General features: G+C 35.8%; 1 protein-coding gene across 2 annotated transcripts in view; it reads right to left on the reverse strand.

The window, feature by feature from the left end:
- Nucleotides 1-2,206: 2,206 nt before the first annotated feature.
- Nucleotides 2,207-23,739, reverse strand: part of cpne5a (copine Va) — a 92,631-nt gene continuing 71,098 nt past the window's right edge. For both annotated transcript variants that reach the window (XM_016542314.1, XM_016542313.1), the window contains 9 exons: nucleotides 21,806-21,859; nucleotides 21,347-21,408; nucleotides 14,008-14,054; nucleotides 13,709-13,890; nucleotides 12,689-12,816; nucleotides 10,850-10,952; nucleotides 6,454-6,511; nucleotides 5,862-5,935; nucleotides 2,207-5,329 (listed from right to left, as the gene is read on the reverse strand). In XM_016542314.1, coding sequence (XP_016397800.1) covers nucleotides 5,141-5,329; nucleotides 5,862-5,935; nucleotides 6,454-6,511; nucleotides 10,850-10,952; nucleotides 12,689-12,816; nucleotides 13,709-13,890; nucleotides 14,008-14,054; nucleotides 21,347-21,408; nucleotides 21,806-21,859 — 897 coding nt within the window. In that variant the 3' untranslated portion in view covers nucleotides 2,207-5,140. The remainder of the gene's footprint in view (nucleotides 5,330-5,861; nucleotides 5,936-6,453; nucleotides 6,512-10,849; nucleotides 10,953-12,688; nucleotides 12,817-13,708; nucleotides 13,891-14,007; nucleotides 14,055-21,346; nucleotides 21,409-21,805; nucleotides 21,860-23,739) is intronic.

Consider the following 23,739-nt stretch of genomic DNA (forward strand, 5'->3'; position numbering starts at 1 on the left):
AAACTACAAACATGGCGGATATACGCGACAAACGGACAGGCAGAGAAAGGGATTTGAGTGATAAATAATCAATGTCTAACCTGATGAAAAAATATAAATGTAATGTTATCCACTTTATATTTCATCTGCAGCAACACTGTGAACTTTTATAATGATACGTTGGTCATTAACTTTTAAATGCATCATTATGCAAACACATGAGCAGAGTTCTTGGCATGATAGACCCGCGACTAGCAGATCAATGTGCCTCTTCATTTCTCTCCAATACGGTAGGAAATCAAATTAAACGAAATGTGGATGATGTTAACTGTGACAAGATGATTGATAGGGCAGTTTAAACAGTGACAGAATGTATGTAACTAAGCAACAGAGCGTCCATTAAAGACCAGTTATGACGAAGTAGTATGTCCCAAAGCTTGCCTACTATTCTTCTACATACTCAAAAGTATGTACTTTTTCTTCACAAAAAGAGTACATACTTCGTTTTTGATTAAAGATTAGGAGGGCACATGAATTTTAAAAAAATAATGAAGTGCACCGATAAATTATTTATAATAAACACTACAGTATTCCATCAAAAAATAAGAATTGTTCATTTTGATTTCATGCCGACTTCAAGCGATGGCGCTCCTCAGCATTGCACGCATAAACAAGGTCACGTATATAAATAGATTCACGAACAAATGACTCTCATGAGGTGGTTCTTTAAATGAATCATTCGAAAACACACGAACTCTGTTATTTGAATCACTTTGAGGAATCCTTACTTACCTAAGCTATCAGAGCAGCTACTGAATTAACTTTACTGAACTGCAAGTCAGTGAATTTGCTCAAAGCTTCTCAACTTCGGTAGGCTACTCCTCATTTTTGGTCTGGAATGAAATTGAGGAACACTTACTGAAACAATATTAAGGATTAGAAAAAAAAATAAAAACAAATATTGAGAGTGATTTTATTTGGGTGGGTCCTAGTATGGCAAAGTTTGACCCCATGAGAATATCCTATGTAGGCCTATAGATACAGCTCTGTTCTGTTGTTCTGTCACTGTATTGTCTTGGTGTCTAATGTCTCTCCCAGATTGTTCGGGACATGCTTTGCATCTGTTCTTCCAGAGAACATTGTCCAGATGGTTTTTTTTCTCCTTCCTCTTCTCTTTTGGGAAACAGTTGCCAATGGAAGCATTGCTTTTGCTGGTTCTTCACAGCAATTTATGGAATTAATTTGGCATTAGCACTCAAAACCGATACGGTGGTCTTTGAAGGGACCATCAATCAGTCTGTCAGAATTGTGAGTCTCCATCTCCACTGGTAACATTGAAAAATAGCTTTTGATTTCAAAGGGTTCCACTCATTATAGAGCAGCTGAAGGCCTCAAGAAGCAGGACGGCAATTTAGCAAATGCATTTTTGCTATAGAGAGAAAACAAATAAACTCTGTATCAGCAATACATCTTCCCCCATCCTTCCTTCCTTCAATTCAGGTGATGCAGCTGATGTATCAGAAGTGAATCTTATTAAATGCTGCAGGTGCTCTTGTGGAAGGAAACGCACCAACCGGCCCCAGGGAGCCAACTGATTGGACGGCGAGTTCTCTTCTTGCCGCTGTTCGGCAATGACAAAAAGACTTTGATTAAAGGACAAGTCTGAACAATACTTGTGACTTAGTTAAAATTCTACCCATCTCTCAACTTAAGAGTTTATTTTCTATTTGCATCATGACTGCCCTTTTCAGTCAGTCTATTTTCGCCTCAGTAAAATTGACCACACCCTAAATAGCAATCGTTTAGCATTTAGCAACTAGCAAGTAAACATAATGAGCACAGCATAGATTGGAACTTCTGCAGTGTCAGCACACACAAAAAACTAGCTAATGACATTTAATGGTATTTTACCCTTTGAGAAGAGAAACTCACCCATGTACATCATCTAAACACTGCGACCAGAGAGACTAGTGACTAATCGCTCAGAATGAATGTGACAAACCCAAAGGAACTAAAGCGAATAGACTTATGTAAATGCACACCTGTCTCTGGAGGGCCCAGCCGTGGCATCTAACATGAATTAATGAGAAAATCTCTCTGCTCCCCATTAAAGGCTGCTTCGGTTTGTAATAGACTGCAACAGTTTGTAACTGATGGATTTATTCATGAAGAAGAAACTCATGCATACAAAAAAATCTCTCTCTGATCTTCTCGAAAAACATTGTCATTGTTTTATTCATTGTCATTTTTAAGGCAATCCATTACAAATTTCACACACCACGGGTATGACAACAGCAATGTTCTATGTTCGGTTTGGAAATATCTCACCATGCGTATCGACAGAGATAAAGAGAGGCAAAGAAGAAGAGATAAAGAGAGAAGGAAAAGGAATATAGCAAGGATGGGATGCGTCATGCTCTGGATTTCGATTATGAGACGAGCGGCAGAGGCTTAACGCAGAGCAATAGGCCAGTTCATCACTGAACCCATCGGCTATTTTGGCACAATCATGCATATCTCACAGAGGGAATGTTGGCACTGGACAAGGGCCACATCTTTAACACATAATTGACACTTTTTCTTACTATTACCTCTTTGCAATGGTTTTGTGAACTACTATATGACTTTTATTATAGTGGGATAAAACAAATAGCATTTGCTAAATTTACACCATGCCATAAAATTAACCCATTAACATTCTCTGGATAGTGATATACATGTGTTTCAGGATGCCTGTAATTTGTTTTTCGGATTTACAAGCCACCTAGCAGCAATGTGTTCATAAATATTAAACAGGATTTTAAAAAAGGTTAAATTTATGCAAGTAGAAATTTCAGGTTCACATTTGAGAAACAGAATACAATAAAAAGGCCCTTGAAAAGAAAAAAACAAATATAAATAAGAAACATGAAAAAAAAAAAAAATTCTTCTCAACAGTAAAAGGACTATTATCTTCTAGTTATTAACTAGCCATTAACAATATCAAGTGAAGAGTAAATAAGCCTTTAAAATCAATACACCTGCTAACACTCTCAAACAAACCTTTTCACCCAATGCTCCCTTTGTCAGACTTAATCTTCACCTCCTAATTGATTGATGGATCACTTCATTCTCAGTAACTGCAGGTGTGCTAATAACTCACAGTAAAAGAAAGGTGCGTTTAAACACATTGTCTTGTTATCCGGGAGCAGATTTTCCAAATTTAACAATCTTTGCAAAAGAACATTGTCATTCTTGTTGTAAAAGTGGGTTAAAAAGGAGGAAATCACATTTTGTAAACATCTGTGCTAACTTACAAATTTGTAGCTTCAGGACCAGAGGAGATTTAAAAATAAAACTGCAGTTCATCTTCACAGTTCATAATCTACACCACAATAACAGATAAATGTTCTAAAACCAAAACATTGGTACAACTTGGGACAAACAAGCAAAGATGTAAAAATTTACCGGACAAGGAGGAAATGTATCAAAACTGTGGGTAAGAACAAGTATAAACGGCCCTGCTGTCCAAAAAAGCAAGTCAGTCAGTATTTACTGATACATACAGATTTGTCTGTGATAGTGATTATTAATTTTCAAAATGGACCTCAGACAAAAGAGGCTGTATATGCTAGACAAGAGTAAATCATATAGCTAACATTTTCTGAGATTTAACTGAATGTCTTAAGCCTATTAAGGTTTTAAAATTGAAAAGGAAATCAACATGCGCTTCCTTAGTAATAATACTGCATATAAAATACTGTTTCTAATTGATGCTTCCTATCAACCATTAATGTAAACTTACTGTATGTAAGGCAAGTTTATTAAATTAATTGTGTTCGATGCTTGTCCTGTTATTATGTCAATGCTATAAATCATTTCAAGCTAGAACACTGAAACAAAATGGCATTATGTTTGCACTGCGAGTAACGCAATTTCAGCTGCATGCAATGTGTCTTTCATCTTTTGAAACCAGTAAAATAATCCTGTCATGGTGAAGAATAGAAAAGTGTTTTAAACTCCAGGGAAAATCCCAGGAATGAGGGAGCTAAGGTTCAGCGTGGCTGGACACTGACAGCAGGTGAGTCAGACAGTGCTATGAGAGAAACAGCAGACGCTGCCTCATCTCCAATCATCTTTAGCAGCGAGCAGCGAGCGGCCGAGACATCTCTCATGTTTCCCCGGATGGCTCGCATGCGTCTGAGGAGCTGCTGTACAATATCAAGATATATCAACTCGGAGGGGCAAATTAAAGTAAATTTTGTGTTCTTGTGAGCTGATTGTTCCTGAAATTTCTTTCAGTCTGTGTACAGTAATGAATCTGAATCTGTGACCTCTGATTAACATTTATAAATTTTATAGCTTTAAGAAAATATTTGTGCTTCTCTTTTACATTGGATTTTTCTTTACTGATTTCATCTAAAGCACGTAAATACATTTAATACAATGTATTAATGCAATGGACAATTGTTTTTACCTGGATTTCATGCTTTAGAATAGAAAATCTTGTTTATCATAGCTCTAAAAAGCTATAAATAGGACACTGCAATGGGAAATATAACTTTGTACTAAAAAGACTTTGCCCAAACCCCATGGAAAAAATAAAACCACCATAACACAAACTATCTACAAATTCTAGAAACAAATCAAACAATTTCACTAAACAGATCACCCGTACAGGGTATAATATTTCAAACAACCACTTATTGTTTCACTATTTTTTTAAATCACACTTTCTAGTGATGCTCTTGTTTGCCTCCTCTGGCAGATACAAGAAAGATTTTCCTAATATAACACACAGTCCTCACATGCTGACACACAAGACCTATAGCGTTTTTATAGATGTTGAGATGTTAAATAAGCAGAAAATTGCATTGCTTGCGCAAAGTCGGACGTATGAATCTGAATGAGACTGATCCAAACTATAAATGTTGGCTAATTTGTAAAGAAATTATGAGGAGGAAACCAACTCACAGATCAATAAGTACCGTTCTTTCCAGTTCAACCTCCAGAACACAGATAGAGTTTTCAATTTCTCCAGTGTATGAGATCCAAAAACCGGGAATTGAATCCATCCGCTCTCCTAGACGCCTCACACTGAATCAGTTGTATTGGCTTTGAACGAGATCCAAATTGGAGGTGACATAACATCACCTGTTTTATTTCAGCAGGCTGGGTAAACTCATACGGTGGGGGTTGGGCTGAGCCCAGGTGGGCTGTAGTCTGGTGGTGTCTGGTTGGGCTTGATGCCCCTTGACTTCATATATAAAATTAACTGATCCGGGATCTCGGCCAGGACATCCTTGGCAAGCCGTGCCATGCTCAGGACATGGTTTCCTGTCCTATCCATGTAGTCTCTGAATGGTACAAACTGCAGGCAGAGATAAGATTAAAAAGCAGTTAGCTATAGTTGTTTAATTTATTCCCTGAATCATTTTCATGTTTTTTTTTTCAAGTCTAGGTAACTGAAATACCCATGTAACCAATGTAACCTGGTTGTTTCACACACAAAAAATACTCTGGATTCTTTCATTATTTATAGGCTGCACAAGGCATTGTTGTTGTTTGTTAGCTTGAGTTATTTATTTTCCTTTTTTCATGTGTGATGTTGCAGTATTCTCTGAATCTGAGATGTCTGTAAATGTAGGTCACCCAAAGTTATTCCTTAAGAAACTTCCCCAAAGATTTATATTACTTTGACTCTGCTTAGGCTACATAAATATTTTGCTGAGATATGCGTATATGGCATTCCTAACCGAATCAGTGATTATGAATGAATCAGAACGAATCCTGAATTACTGACCACTTTTCACCACCAAATATTGTGTGTGTGTGTGTGTGTGTGTGTGTGTGAAAATATGAATTCATACATATACAACATATAAAAACATAGAGATATGTACCTGTACTATATCCCTCTCCGCCAGCTTTCCTCTGGAGGATATTCTTACATCATCGCCGTCCAGTTCAACCATGGCTAAAAAGTGAGATCATCATGTTATCTGCCCTCCAGCAAATAAAACAATCTGGAGCCTTTCGCCCCAGCATGACACCAACATTTACCTCTTTGCTGGAACATTATGAAAGGCCCAACACAAATACTAATAGCAGATGGTGGGACATGCTAATTATATTGAACAGCTGTGAGATCTGCGTGTTGACATCTGCTTATCAGTCCGAAACCCTAAACCTTCCCAATTAGGTGACTTTTCATCCAGAAACTCTACTTTACGGGAGTGCAAACTGTGAAGTTGCATTTATGCATTCAAGTTTTAAACCTCCATGTGGGAATACTATTATTAGCTGAGTTGATAGTTAAGAAACAGTTAGGAAGATGCTGAGTACAGTACAAACAAGCAATAAAGGGTTATGCAGAACATTTTCTTCTTATGTTTGCAATACATTAAATATAGTAAGAGTAAATAACGAGAAAAGAAAATGGAGAATATAGAAGATATAAAGATGAAACTAAATAACAATAGTTTCACGTCTTACCATCAAACTCAGCCTGGCCAACTCCAACAATAATAATGGACATAGGTAGTTTTGCCGCCTGAGAAAAGAAAACAGAGAAGATCAATTCTACTTCATGATAAACAGTTTACATACTCAGATACGATCCTAAAATTACTGTTTGATTATTCAGAATTCAACATTTCTGTTAAGATCATTCAGATTTACTGTAATGGACTGACCTATTTGACACCGAACAGTACAGGGGAAAAAAGAAAAAAAAGCATCTGAAGAAAATTATATCTTCCACTTGCATTGGCTTGGTATCATTATATTACAGCTATTTTACTGTATCATTTTGCAGTTTTACAGTCATAAGAATGAATCACCATCATATGTCACAATGAATGAATCATCGTGACATATGAATCACAAAACAAAAACTCTCCTTATGTAAAATACAATCATTTTGGGGGTCAAATACAGTTTTATACATTTAATACACAGCCTGTGAAAGCGGTAACAAAAGAAAATGAGTTGTTTATTTCCGAACATGTTAAGCCAGTCGGGTTTGAAAGAACGCTGGGACTTTGACTGTGATGGCTTGAAAAGAATATTTTGACAGCGCTATTTTTTCACATACAGTGAGGTGAAAGCTATGCATTATTCAGACCCTCCTGGATCAACATTCTCTCTGCTTGCTAACTGTCCCTGTTCCTGATATGATGCCTGACTGACAGGTCAAATCCCCTTTATCAGAGAAGTAAAGAGTGAGCTAGCTCAGAGGCTGCTTACCAGTGACAACGGATAACCAGAAAACCACAGGATATTCAGAGAAACAAAACTCACTTTCTCCCCAAAGCGACTTCCCGGTGGTTTGAAATGAAAAATAATTGCATATAATGCATTACACATGATCCCAGCAGAAAAAGACTAAAATACAAGAAATACATACAAGGGGGGAACATGATTTCTATGAAATAATGTGAAGATCTTATAATGAAATATACCTTTAATATATCAAATATATAAAGAGGGAAATATTAAAGGCTCCTGAGGGTCTGAATTTTGAAAGTACTCCCCCAGAGGGCCCGTGAAAGCCTGTTGAGAGGAATGAATAATTTGTCGAATAAAGCTGGCTGGACACACACCCTCAGTCACACTGATAAGTTTGTGGACTGTAATGGAGTTAGAATTGGAATTTCACCGGGGGCCACACAAAAACACATCACACAAGATGAAAATAGCCACACACACACAGCACAAACAAACCCTAAACTGTGGGGCCTGGAGGGCTAATCAAACCAAATGAGTGATTTAGATCATTAATTACTACGATTCACAGATCAATTCCTTCAATAACCCTTGAGCTTTATGTGGGAAACCAAAAGATGGACTCTATAAATTGTCAAGCAGAATCAGCTGACTGCTTCTTTCAGAATTTCAGACATATAGTGGAAATCAATATGAATAAATGAAATCTATTTATAGTAGTTTTCACTGTGTTTCTTTATTTCTGACTCTGCTTTACTAGCTTTCAGTGAGTATTTTTTTTAAATACATTTGTTCAAAGAATAAAATATTAATTTGTACATGTTTGTGTGCACGCGCTGCGCTACTTATGTGAAGTCTAATACTCACTTGCTGTCAAGACAAGCCTTTTTGCAAAATGGAAATACTTGCTTGACTTTATAATATTTACAGTTAAGGATAAAATCTTAAGATGAAAGTTATGAGCTGAAGAAAACATGTCTTAAATTCACTAAGCAGCACACACAACTTACAGGAGGGAAAGTCGCTATGAACTTTTCAGATGAGTTTGTAACAGAAAGGTATATGAACATAAACAGCATTTTCCTATATCTCTTCTAAATTTTTTGTATGAATACTTTTATACCCCTAATACATAAATAAAGCAGGCAATAATTATTCTATCCACTTGTGTTGTGATGGGGATGGTATTGGTCCCAGGCTGTTTTTTGTCTACCAGTCTATCCCTGTCTGTATGCATTGTGCAGACAGGACATTGAGTGCTTGGTGCCAATGGGCAAGGATTATAAAAACATATTTATGGGGTTGGAAGTAGGTCAGCATTCCCGGAAATGCTCACGGGGGACAGAGGCGGTCATGTGTTAAAAGAAATAGAGCTGGGAAGAGGAGTCTAAACAAACACATTTCACACACACTTCATGTATTCACTGCTCTATTTCCTGTAGGTCTTTCCTTCAAGTGCTTCTCTCGAAATCTCTCTTGCTCACTTGTTTGTTTACTTTCCCTCTCCCTCTTGTTTCTCCCTGTTTTCCTGACTTTTTTTAACAAATACCTTTCTCAGCCATGAAATAAGTGCAGATTACTGTGAATTATGTGATGTGGCACATTTGCAGCTAGTCTATAATAAACGCTGTGAATTACAGTGTTCTCTTTTCCGCTGAGCCACATACCCTCTTGCTTGGCTTCAGTGTATTCTTAGATTCTCAGTGACTGCTTGAACATGCACATATCTACTGGTATCAGTGAGGATAAAACATAATTTATAGATTTATTAAATATTAAATACATCCTTTTTACACATACACTGGAAACATCATTCTTGTAATCATTATTTCTTGTCATGTTTTTCCATAAATACTGAAATACCCTTAGAAACATTGACTTGAGAAGCAAAACTGGAAAAGATATTAAGACTTTTCAAATCACATATCTTTAATTTATTTATTGTTTATTTATTTTGTTCTTTATTTCAATTGACAACTGTTTTCTTGTTTTAAGCATAAATCTAACAAAGTTTTACACTGTAGAAAAACTTTTCACTCAGAAATTGCTGGTAAATTTTACAATTACAAACAAATGGCGACCCTAGTGAAAAATAAATATACTAAAATGTATTTGAAATACATTTATTTTATGCTAAGTATACTAAAAATACAATTACATATTTATGTGCTTAATAAATACCCTGAAATTGTAGTTTTGGTATACTAAACTGGTATACTCAAAGTCTGCTAAATTGGAACAACTAATTTTGTACTTAATGTACTTTAATTGTGCGGAAGAAGTGCTGAAGTTCAATTAAAGATATACTGAAGTAGATTTGATTGTGCTAAAGTGGAACTATTGCAAGTATACTTCAGGTACACTTTAAATATCTTGCATTTAAAGAACGATATTATTCAAAGATCATACAATCCTCATCAATAGTGACATTAAAACACATTTTAGGCTAAATTTTAAGAAATGTGCATTGTGCACAAGTAGTACTCCAAATAAAATTTAATTCAAATTTTTATATCAGTAAGTCTCGAGCGATATGTCAGTAAATATGTTAATAAATTTGAACTTCGTATAAAATAAATGTATTTTGAATATATAACTTTTTTACTAGGGAAGTAACATATGAATTAAATGTGAAATTTTGAAGTAGAGACACTGAAATATTTTCTTGTAAAACATACTCCAATAATCCTTGTTTTATTTACATGTTTTTTTTATATATTGTAATTACTGTAAAACAAGACAGAAATACTGATTAAAATATTTACAGTGTATCTGTAGTATATTAGATTTTTGTTTATGAAAACATTTAACCTCAGTTGCTCTAGAAGAAGATACGAGACTTATAAAAAGGTAAAAAAAAAAAAATACCTTTGCTTCTCAAGTTTATTTATTTAAAGATGTTTAGATATTTTTATTGGGAAACAAGACAAAATAATGCCTAAAAATGGTTATTTCCGAGTAATTATTCTTGTTCGAAAAACACCAATGGTAAAAATTAAGTGATGACAAAAACCAATGACCATTCAGTCCATGGAATTAACCTACATTTCGCTTCAGCTACTTCAGCTAGAATATATATAAGAGGCCAAATCACTGTGAGTGCAGAGAATCAGCAGTCAGAGTGAGAGAGTGATATGAGAAACACTTCAAAGTGCTCATTTTTATCTAATCATTTTAAAAAGACCAACAGAAAAGAGCACAAGTGTGGAATTTCCATAGCAGACTACAATAAAAATCCCTCAAGTCATAAAAACGCATAACGCACATGAAGTGTTCAGTCATTCAAAGTGCATGAACCCATATCAGTCAGTGCAGAAATGTTACCGTGTGACCGAAGACCGAGATCCAAAGCATCCTGGGTAGAGGGTGAAGAAGAGACAGAGCAGCAGGCAAGATCTTAAAAGGAAGGTGTGGCTGTTTTAATAATGTGACTAAACAGTCGCAAATTCCCTTTAAATCCAGTCTGCTGGGTAACCATAGCAACGGAGACAGGCGAATCCCATTAGGTGCGGAGAGGACCTCCGGAAGACCCATAAAGCACCTTAACTCTTCTTCGACTTTGCCTGGGGGGCACTTGTGATGCAGTGTTGCACCAGAATATGATGATGTAAACCGTTTTTGAGGACAGTAGGCGAGAGACAGAGAAAGGTCAAGGATAACTCACATTGACGATGGCTTCTTTAGTCTGAGCCATATCTGATATCACACCGTCTGTGATGATGAGAAGCACAAAGTATTGCGAGCCGTCTTGAACTGCTGCAGCATACCTGCGCCGAGACACACACACACATACACACACGCAATCACATTTTCACATTAACAAACATATTAGCAGAAACCGTTATGATCCAAATCACCCAAATGAACCATAACCCAAATATGAAAATCTCTTCATGCTGGTACCGTTGATTGTTTGTTTTAACACGGCGGATGAATAATGAAAGAATGAGCATCCTCAATGAACACTTAGTATTCAGCGCTGAATCTCATGCATATATATATTTGCTCTGGGAGGTCCCTCTGCTATTGACACAGCTCTTCTGCCTTCATCAAAATCCCATAATGCTCTTTGTGACGCAAAACATTTTACAGAAGCTATGACAGGAGATCTGGTCTCTCGGAGGTCCGCACACGGTCACAGCAACATGAAACAAATACTTTATGCTTGTTAAATCATCTACATGTTAATTTTGACAATACGTACAATCACTATCACATTAGCTACAGTGTTCATGAGTACAGAAGTCTGTGTCTGCCTCAGAATACAAAACAGAAGAAGTCAGGTGTGACTTTTTGTAATTATTATTTTATTCCTCACAGCTACGACTTTGTTTCTCATAATTGCGACTTTATTGCTCACAATTGTAACTTTGTTGCACATAATTGTGATTTTATATCTCACAGTTGTGAGTTTGTCATAATTGCAATATCTCATTGTGACTTTCTCACAGTTATGACTATTTCTCGTAATTTCAACTTTGAATCTCATAATTGCGACTTTACATCTCACGATTTTGACTGTTTGCCAAAACTGCAACATTATATATCTCACAATTGTGACTTTCTCACATTTTTCTCTAAATTTCAGCTGTTTCTCATAATTGCGACTTTATAACTCATAATTTATCACTTTATATTTTAATTTAAATCTTTGGTCCTCAACTGTTTTTTCTCACAGTTGATACTTTTTCTCACAATTTCAACTTTGTTACACAATTACAATGCTACATCCCTCGTTACTTTGTTTCTCACAACAGTGACTAAATATTTCATTTGTTTCTCTTTCTCACAGTTGCAACATTATTTCTGACATTTGACTATTTCTCACAGTTGCGACTTTACATGTCACAATATGGTTTTATTTATTTATTTATTTTTTTCAGTTATTAGTTTTATTTTTTACTCTAAGGTGAAAACTTTCCTTCATACATCAGTACCCAGGACAGCGTGAAGAATATGCAAACAGAAGCTGCAGCCTAAATAGAGAGCTTAAATGTAAGGACACATTAATGACGGTATTAGTGATTACAGCGATACATTTGCGTGACCAACTTGAACATGATGTGAAATCTGTGTGGGAGAATCTTTTGCCCTCAAGCCAAACTCCAGATTGCACAGATTCCTATTGAACTGACTATATTTGGCCTTTAAAATTCACCAAATGATAGTAAATGTGACCACACTTTTACATCTCCAAAAGATCATCAGTTTTGTTCTATGAGCTAATATTTAATATTTAAGATGTCAACTCCGGCTATGAAGTTTTAGCCAACGAGTCCCAAAACACCAGATGAAAAGGTGATCTTTTGTTTTTCCAAAATTGTAAAGGCAAAAATCAAAATAAAGTCCATCATGACAAACATTTTTGCTTGACTGAGCAAAGACTGTTATTTTAATAGGACCATTTTCTATTCATTTGAGTGTAGAAATCAATCTCAGCACTGGTTTACACAGGATAAGTTTTCAACTGTGCCAGCATGCTCCTCTGTTGCATTTTTCTTACCTTGCTACATGGTTGATGACAGGAGCAAAATTGGTGGGTCCGTAGAGCTGGACAGTCTTCAGACTCTCGTGGTAAGCCTCTAGGATGCCCTCCATCCCGTTGCAGTATGGGTTATCTACATTACCATTCTTCAAAGAGAACACCAGAGATCAGTTAACACTATGCCTCTACTGTCAATGCCAACTCAGCAGACTAGAATTATCATAATACTTTACATTTCTCTAGATATCTGTCATTATTCATTTGAATATAAAACTCTAGAGTATAGAGTATTCTTTAGGGTGTCTACGCACTAGAATTTGCGGCACATCCGTGAATTTAACTGTGAATCAATTGATTTCAATGGTGATGGTGCGTCTCAAGGACATAAAGGGAAGCCGCAACCAAAAACTGGTTCTTTCTGCATACTAAAAAACAATTTTGCACATTCATATTCGTCAAAAGTACCGTCAAAACGTTCTCTAGTGTGTCGCCCTTAGTGATCTCAGAATCTGTTCAGTATTTTATGATTCATCATTAGATAATTATTCATGCTCTAAGGACAGTGATACTTGAAAAGTGAAGCAGCAAGAATAAAAATGAATAGTCATGATCCTAAGTTCCAGCACAGGGAAAAAGAGGTGGAAGGAGGAGTAGCTGATGGAGGACTAAAAGAGAAAGAGCGAGCGAAAACTAATTACGAGACTCAAAATGCTCGATGAGATGAGGGTTTGGCACACACGCATCATGAATACTTGGGTAACGTTAATGAGCAGGAGTGTCAGGAGAGCCTTATTTACACATTAAACATAGATGTAACCGAGCATTACTAATTACAATATCATCAACATATGTGCAAAAAACTAAATAAATACTTGAAAACAACCATACATACCCTCACACATTAAATTTCACAAAGCAACATTATTCAGAGTGTCTGAAAAACACGGCACGCATTTAGTATTCAAACAGAAATGACTCTGGATGTGCACCAGCTAGCTGTGAAATCCACATAATCTATCATATCTAGGAAACAGGTACCAGGGGAAATTCATGGGAAACCCGGCCATCAGGAGGAAGTTTGGCTCCAAAGCCCAATGCAGGAAACATCTTATCGCTGTCATAGTCCTGAATGATCTCGCCCACGGCCTTCAACGCCATGGCATACGCGTTCATCTGATAGGGGCTCATGTAATGCAGGGAGGTAGACTGAGAAGGGTTCCCTAGAGTTTAAAAAGAGAGAGAAATCATAAATTAAGGCAAAATCTGATTCAGATCTGTTGGTCAACAGCATAGAGAACAAATCCAATCAACACTGAAAAAAAAAAAACAATCCTTACCATTGGACGCAGTGAAATCAATGGCCACTGTGAAATGGATCTGAGTGCTAGAGAGAGAAAGAGGAGAAGGTAAGAATATCAAATGAAAGCATTTCGATATACTATAAGCCAACATTTTCACACATTACAGATGTGAGAACCTGACGGTGAGGCTCAACAAAGGTGATGGATGCTGATTCACCCCAAACTGTGGCACAGATCACATTTCCAGCTTCAAAACACTCCAATGTTTCCACTCTCGCTGTTCGAGAGGTTGGTGTAATTACCATCCCCAGCCCTGCATTGTGTTGTCTCTCTCACCTGACAGGCAGACAGCCAACCTCCCGCTCAGCAGCCAGACGTTCCTCACAATCAACTCTGCCTGGTGGGCAGATCCAACATCTGTGTAAAACCCACTTCTTTTTCCTCATTTTTTTTAAATTAGGGCAACAGTGAAACTGGTCTCAGAACAGCAGTCGAGGAAGACTTCCACATACAAAACCGCCAGACATCACAGATTTGCTCACAACTCTGTTTCTATACTGAAATCAGTGGGAACTCCAGCTTAGTTCTGGATTACTGATGCTTATCGTGCAGAGAGACTGGCTGGAGGACAGTACATTCACTATAGACACAGTATGGAGCCAGTGATTACCCACTGATTCTGATAGCTAGAGTTCAATGGGCATCAGAGCACAGTGCAGGGACATGTCTTTTAAATAACAGCCCTTTGAATTACAATTTCGTTCAAGCAATCCAAAGAAGAAATGTTATAATGTATATCAGTGTATTATATACAGTGGGGACAAAAACCTACAAGATGCAAGATGGCGCCGACGGTGATGGCTGCCTCCGTGGCATGCTCCGCAGTTGTTTTTATGTTTTTGTTAGTGTAACCCAGTAGAACAAAATTCTACAGGTATTGGGTTTATTTCTATTCATTTAGTAATTCCTTTTGTTTTGCTCTAATACAGAGCTAAAGGGTGAGTGAATTATACATCATTATATTGATGTAAGCTAAATGTGCATATGCCATCTGTGTTTTTTGTTCTGTCACTGTCATTCTGTTACACTGTGGAAGCTTCTGTCACGAAAACAAATTCCTCGTATGTGTAAACATACCTGGCAATAAAGCTCATTCTGATTCTGATTCTGATAAAAATAGCATATTTTAAACATTTAATTTGTCATTTAATAACTTATTAGTCACAAAATATATTTTTAACAAACTGGATGAAAGTTAAAATTAAATTAGAATATAATTATTTATTAGCATTATTATTTTTCATTTTCACTGTTTCAGTTTATTCCAGGTTCAAGTTTAATTTCATTGGAATTAAAGCAATGCACCCATGGCATAAAAATAAATTTAAAAATAAATAAAAATGTCCCAGTTCTGTTTTCCCTAAACCTTCCTGTTAGTTTTCTACTATCATATCTCATACAGATAAAATAGCATGCAATATTACAATTAAAAAACAAAAATAAAAATAAACACGTGAATACAAATAAGCAAGCATAAACATGCATGTATATGCATACATAGGTCCCAGATTTTGTCTCACTCATAAAGCATTATTCTTTGTAAAGCTGCTTTGGTACAGTATTTATTGTGAAAAGTGCTATAGAAATAAATGTATATTAAAAGAAAAATATTTAAAAATCTGTTACAGATTCTAATACTGCCATTTTTAAATGGCCATAAAACATCTAATTGGATAACCAATGTTTTTGTTTAGTTTGCTTTTGTTAATCTCTTTATCTCCCTTTAAATTAACAGAAAGCACTGAGCCCACAGAAAACAAATGGCTAATCTGAGCACCTGCACAATGGAACCGATTATACGAGAACAAACAAGTTTTTCTGCTGCTGAACACACAGCACACTTGCACAGATAACCTCTGAAGCACTGAAAAATATCATAATGACATCTAATATCTGAATCTCAATGGCTTTCCCCTTTCAGCATGAACTCTGTGGTCTCAGTGCAAATGAGAAATGAGCTCTGGACGAGAATGTCGGAAAACATGGAGTATGAAGTCAGTGAATATTTATGAAACATTTGCACACACACAAAGAAATCATTCTCGATGCAAGTGGGTAAAACACAAAAAACGAAATGGGGGAAAAGCATTTCAAAGAAGGCCCTAATCAACATGCGGCTACAGCTGTCATTCATACACAACCCCTATAGTGAAAAGTTTTCTTAAGCGTTGATTCATCAGTGATGGGTCAGCAGAGAGTAATTATGTATTTTAAACATCCACAGTACATCCGCAAACATGACCACACATCTGTTAATGAGATTCGGGCCAAATCATATTCATATGCAACACAAGGGTATTGTGTTTATGCAAAGACCTTGGGTAGGGACCAAAAAACTGAATCCTTTTTACCAGCCTTTATTATTATTATTTAACTCAGCACAATATAAACAGGAAGGAGGGGGGAGCAGCACAATGGTGATTAACAAGCTCTGTTTATGCTCTTTAATCTTCATTCCTTTTTTTCTGTCCATCTCAAGTTTTCTTTTTTTTTTTGATTATCACTGATATCTCCAGGCACAAAGCGGGGCTGGTGCATTAATCTGCATTATACCGGGAACCTCAACAGCTCCTTTGGTGGAGACAAGAAACCTCCGAGAGCTTTTGGACCGGAGCTTTTATATGAAGAACATTTATCTTAATGCTGGAATTCTGAATGTCATCTATAGGAGTGAAAAAAACAGCTAGAATTGAATGATATAGAATGATGGGATTGTGACTGTCACATTAGCAACAGTGCAGACAGATGTGTTTTACATTCATGATAAATTAACACTTTTGATCCAATGAATGCAAAAAACACTGACAGTTTTTTTATATAAATATATTTTGTAAATGTATTAATGTGTAACTTGATCCAGGAACACACACATCTCTGCAATGCGGTAGTTTTGTATATCCTCGCTGTATGGTTATGAGTGTCTTGTGTCTTTCTAAAGCTAGATTCCCCTCATGAGTTCTTCAATCACATTTTACACAATGTCTCACTCTGGCCCAGGATGAAGTGCAATCTGATGAGTTCAAGAGACCTCTACAGATCTAATCACCTATAAAAAGTGCTTTACTAAGATTAGTTGAAAAAAAATAAGAAAGAACAAAAGCATCACATTTCCATGAAAAGGTACGTGTGTTTCTTTCTACTGTATCTCCCACCGGAAATGAATCACAAATCTAATCTTAATGATTTCACCTAGACAGCAATGAAAAAAATAATATAATAAAAATAATGGAGATCAATGGAGACTGTTTCTCAGGATTTACTCCTAAGAAAAAGTCCCCATAATCTTATCCTTTAGGGTTTCAGAGGAGATCTCAACAATATCACAAACTGTGTTCAGTTTAACTGCTCTAAAGTCAAAGATTTCTCCACAAATTCTTCCAAGACTAAATAATCTGAGCTATACTACTCTAAAATTGAATCTATTTTACTTCTACTTTTGTCAACAATCATCTCATTTGTGTCTAGTTTGTTTCTAGTTTAAAAAATCTGTCTAACGAGTCTTTGTTTTCTGTTGAAGAAATATTTTTCAAGGAATAAATGCTGAGCTTAATGTAAATTAAGATTAACTAGTCTAGACAGAAGTTCTTCTATGCAGTCCGTTTCTTTTCGAAAACATGATTAAACATTTAATAAGGTCCTCAGGAAAGGTTTTCAATTTTACATTAACTCTGAGAGCTACCTTTATGACCTGCACTATAATTAACACTTCTCTCTTAAGACATGATTCTTTCACTCATTTGCTGCAGTAAAAAGAGAATCCATCTCACTCTCTGAACCAGGATATGATGATTTAAGAACGAAATAGGGTTATATATATAGTCCTCTTTGTAAAGAGGAAAGTGAATGAAACATGTAGCAATGGGAAATCCATACAAAGGTCTGCTTTCAGCATCAATATTAAAGGTCAGAGTCTGATGAAGAAAAATAACAAAGGTGAAAACCTGACAGAAAGCAGTTTGAGTGTGGACAGAGTGATCTGAGTTGGTCTGAACTGAACGTGGCACACAGGGCGATGTCAGAGCGATATAGATTACTCCAGTGTGAAAGGTCAGCTACGTCTTTGGATAGTCACAGATCATAGACTGTTTACGCTCACTTGTTTTATTACTCTGCCTCTCTGTTTTTTATTTTTAGGCTTTTGCCACATTTATTATAAACCCAACACTCTCAGGTGCAAAAGCTGTCATTGGAGTGGTACCTTTGAAAAAGTACACCTTTGTACCTTATTTATCCCTAAAGCGTACATGTTAGTACCTAAATGGTCCATTTTGAAAAGACAATTTTTGTACCTTTTTTCTGAGAGTGTAGATACATATAAAAATACATTAAACCACCAATCTCTTTAACTGTAAAATACATATATATTATCTATTTTTGTCTTGTTTTCCGGTAAATATATCTAAACAGCCTGTCTTAAGGCTGTTTAGATATAATTAACGGAAAACAAGTACCAAGTACCATTCAAAATTTTGGGGTCAGCAAAATTTATTTTTCATAAAGAAATAATACTATTATTCAGCAGGGATGCATTAACTTGATCACAAGTGACAGTAAAGACATTTAAAATGTTACAAAAGGTTTTTACTGCTGTTATTTTTAAATTTCTATTAATCAAATGTATCAAAAATGTATCACAGTTTTTACAAAACTGCACAACATGTTTCTTGAGCAGCAAATCAGCTTATTAGAATGATATCTGAAGGATCATGTGACACTGAATACTGGAGTAATGATGCTGAAATTTCAGCTTTGACATCACAGGAATAAATTACATTATAACATATATTAAAACAGTAAACAATTGTTTTTAATTGTAATAATATTTCACAATCTGACAGTTTTTACTGTTTTTTTATCAAATAAATGCAGCCTTGGTGAGGTGTTTTACACATAATCCTCACAATTGTTTGTTGGATTTATGTTTAAAACAAGGGAGAAAAAACTATTTGGCAATGTTTGCCAACAGGTAGCTGAACAATTGTGTTTTGAAGTACCACAGCACAAGATATTGATACAAAAACTGTAAAACAGTAATTGTACTAACCACCCAGACCACAACACCAAAGTCAAGTCCAGAGCTAGAAATGTTGTTGCTCCCTCACTCAATCTCTTAAACAGCACAGCCTGACTGACAGAGTGAGAGATACTGGGTGATATCAGTCTCCAGCAGGATGAGACACACTAGTATATTTAGGTGTGGGACAGGAACCATGGCAGGAACTTATCAATATTGGATGACAAAAGGGTGGAGAGAGCAGAACATTCAAACCATTAAGCACGGTTATCAGATTAATTGCTTGCTGTTGTAGTCACACATTACAGCTGATAAAGCAGGTGATTCTGATTTTATGTTGATTTTTGAATCTTATCCATGAACCATTCAGAATAAGAGAGTCACGCATTACTCACTCAACACAACAGACAGGTTTGCAAACCAGTTTTCTTTCTTTAACCAACTACTGCCTAATAAGTCAATGAAGATACTAAGTATGAAGATTCCTCCAACAGGAACAATAACATCACAATAATGATCTAGAACAAATTTAAGAAAGCTTTGGAAACATCCAGGAAAATGCTTAATAAAAACAATGTTTGCTTCTCTGTAAACCCAAAAAATTATATTATTAAAAAATTTAAATTACAATATTTAATATAAATAGACGTACACACTAGCATTCAAATGTTTAGGGTTGATAGAAGTCTTATTCTCAACAAGGTTGCAATTATTTGATCAAAAGTACTGTAAAAACAGTAATATTATGAAAAAAAATGTTACAACTGAAAGTAGCTGTTTTCTATTTTAATATTTTTTTAAATGTAATTTATTCCTGTGACAGCAAGGCTGAATTATCAGAAGCCATTGTGTCTCATGATCTTTAAAGGGATAGTTCACCCAAAAAATTAAAATTTGATGTTTATCTGCTTACCCCCAGGGCATCCAAGATGTAGGTGACTGTTTCTTCAGTAGAACACAAACGGAGATTTTTAACTCAAACCGTTGCAGTCTGTCAGTCATATAATGTAAGTGAATAGGAATCACAGCTTTGAGAGTCAAAAAAACATACATACACAAACAAAACCAAATTAAATGATACATTGATGTGTAAAGACACGAAACGAACGGCAGATCGCAGACTTATAAGTGCATTACCGCCACCTATCTCTCAAATGGACCATTGACACACTTACATTATATGACTGACAGACTGCAACGGTTTGAGTTAAAAATCTTTGTTTGTGTTTTACTGAAGAAACAAAGTCACCTACATCTTGGATGCCCTGGGGGTAAGCAGATAAACATCAAATTTTCATTTTTTGGTGAACTATCCCTTTAAGAAATCATTCTGATATTCTGATTTGGTTCTCAAGAAACATGTTGAAAACAGTTGTGCTACTTTATATTTTTGTGGAAACTGTGATACATTTTTGTAGGATTCTTTGATGAATAGAAAGTTGATAAGGACAGCATTTATTTGAAATAGATTTTTGTAAATCTAAAAATATACTAATAATGTTATTTTTAATTAATTTAATGCATTACTGCTAAATAAAAGTATTCATTTCTTTTTTTTTTTATCTTACAGATCCCAAACATTTCAATGGTAGTGTAATTAATAATATTATATAATTAATAGTGTAAATATTTATTGCAATATTAATGGATATTTTTTAATACAAATGTACTTTTTTTTTACAGTATACAGACAGGATAAATCACTAGCTTTAAAAACTGATTTGATGGAGGTATCTTAATAGGCAGGATTCGGAAATGCTCTGATGCCTTCCTACCTCCAGATACTGCCTGTCAGTGCAGCATTTTTCAGGTTTAGGAAGCAGGCTTTATGTCAGAGTTAACAGACACAGAGTTGGCAGCAGGTCATACTTCCTAATGCCAGACATATCAATGGATCAGACCACAGTATAAGGTCGACAGCTCTGAGATGTTTTCCACACTACTGGCATCCGTGCACAAGGCCAGCCTTTCATCAGTGTAAACTGAAGAGGACCTGGCAACCCCTGAATGCTGATTACAGTAACTACTACAATAGCTGTGTTTGTTGTTCTAGTTTAACATTTAAGGGGTTATTCAGGTCTTGTTTACCGGAGCTCTTTCCCAAAGCTGTTTGATGAGCTGTTTGACGCCATTACTGTGATAACATCCTGATGGCTTCAGTAAGATTCTGACCTTTACATCCGCTGAGAATGTTTACAAAAATTACATGTTGTGACACTGTGATTTCAGAAGCATTTTAGAAAAGTCTAAAATCGGTACATACGCTTACATGAGGGTGATTGTGTGTATTTTCGTCCGTACCCTGCTTTGATGTAGTCCAGGAACGTGTGTTCGGCCTCCACCGAGAATGAAAGCAGTGTCACCTGGGTAATTGAGCAACAAAAAATGAATACATCTAGAAATAATACTAAAATAACAGTGTTACTAAAGAGAGAGTAAAATTGTTCTGAAAAATAACTTGTTTTTAGAGAACATCTCTTTAATTATTTTTATTGTTTATGTTTAACAAATATTCTTTTTTCTTGTTTTAGGCATAACTCTCACAGAATTGAGTTTAATTTTCTTCAAGCAAGAAAAACTATTTGACGGTGTGATAAGAAATGTAAACTTAATTTAGATATATTGAAAATAAATCTTATTATCTTATGCAGTATTACTTCTAAGGTAAGTTTAGCATGTTTAAATGTTTGTACTGGAAAACAAGACAAAAAGAAATACTGATTATGTGCAGGATTTTAGGATAGCAAATTCACTACTCACTGTGCCAGAGTTGATGTATCTCCTCTTTTTGAGTTTCTTTTTAGGATTTACCACCTGAAATTGAAAATTTAGAAATGACACATCATTTACAGGAAGAGTGGGAGTGTGTGAGAGGCAGAGAATGAGAGAAAATGGTTCTTATTAGACCCGTTACTTGTCCAAAAGAAGAGAAGTTTGAGAGCTCTGCTGCTGGATCATTCCCAGTCATTTCCGTTCCACTTGCTTTCAAAGACACAACTGATCTAAGTGTTCAGATGCTTTGAGAAATCCAGTTCAGGTCGGTTACATACGCAACCTTAGCTAGCCGTTTGGAAACCAGGACACAGATGATCTGATTTGGATGGATTGGGGTTTAACTGAACCGACACCGCAGCTTCTAGTGTTGTTTGTCCAACTCAGATCCTTTCAGCACACCACTGGGACTGTCACACTCCTGTAGAACATCTCACCACCCTCTCACCCCACCACTGGGCTAATGCTAGGGTGAATACACACACACACACACACAACACATTTATACACACTCCTCACCTCTACATAGCTATCTGTTACGCTCTCCTCATTTCTCACATAAACACACACTTTGTACCCTGTCATGCATTGACGCATTTTCCTTGTTTTATTTTTTTTCTTGCTTTCTTCCATAAACCTTCAAAAGCAATCTCTCACACTCATTTGCTGCTGCTGTACTTGCTGGCAGACAAAATGTGATAATCGCAGAGAGCAAATAAGGGATACTTGAAATGGTGCAATTTTCATTGCTTGCTGAATCTCTCATGGAACAGATATTAAGAAAATCCATCTCAGTGCAAATGAAAACTCAAGTTCTTAGATAAAACATTAGATAATACATGTACAACATATTCCTACATTTTGTTCATTATTAACTAAAACCAGCTCCAACATGGCTGGTCCAAGTTGTCGGTTTAGACGGCACAGCATTAAAACAATATTATTGCAGTATTATTAATATTATATAAAATAATATCAACATTATAACAAAACATAATAATAATAGTAGTAGTAGTAGTAGTAGTTGTCTAAAAAGTAGTCAGAATACATTACCTAAAATGAGTAGATTACATTACTAACTACAGTTTTCATCATGTAATCCAGCTCTGTGTGTGTGTGTGTGTGTGTGTGTGTGTGTGTGTGTGTGAGACCCTGGACCACAAAACCAGTCATATGTATTCAGATCTCCACCGAGAATGAAAGCAGTGTCACCTGGGTAATTGAGCAACAAAAAACAGACGATTTACACCAACATATGAGCATAAACCACATCTGTCACGAAACAATCCATCATGGCATTATGCAAAGACTCTTCTCTCAGCTGTCAAGGCCACACAGTCTTTTTCATTAGTACATGCCATTAGACAACCAGAATCTTTCCATGTTGGGTGGAAGACAGGTGATGGACTATTCATTTGAGTTTTGATTACAATCTCAAAGCCAATTCATGGCAGTCAATGCAGAGAGTCTTTGTGGATCATTAATCACTGTTATCCACCCGGACCTCCAATATTACTTCCTCACTGCTCACCTTATCAGAGTATGAAACAGAAAGCACTATTCAGTCAGGGGACTTGGATCTCAGATTTTCGAGTAATTTATCTGAATATTATCCAGACGTTCAGAGTCCTTGTGGAATACAGCTGGACAAAATTAATCTATGTAAGAATGCAGTGAATGCAATGCATAAAGCTCTTTTTTTCAGTGTTTTTGTCTAGTTTTCTAGTAAAAAATATATAAACATCCTCAAAACAGGACAAAATTCACTTGAGATGCAAAATTGTGCTGTTATTGTTAACTAAAACTGAAATCGACAATAATTCTGAAATAAAACGGAGATAAGTTATACATATTAGATGTAAAATTTAAAACTGCATTGGCAACTAACCGAAATCTAAAGATTAACTAAAATTAGAGCTAAT

This window comes from Sinocyclocheilus rhinocerous, unplaced genomic scaffold (assembly GCF_001515625.1).
Source record: "Sinocyclocheilus rhinocerous isolate Xijiao unplaced genomic scaffold, SAMN03320098_v1.1 scaffold1600, whole genome shotgun sequence".
NCBI lineage: Eukaryota > Metazoa > Chordata > Actinopteri > Cypriniformes > Cyprinidae > Sinocyclocheilus > Sinocyclocheilus rhinocerous.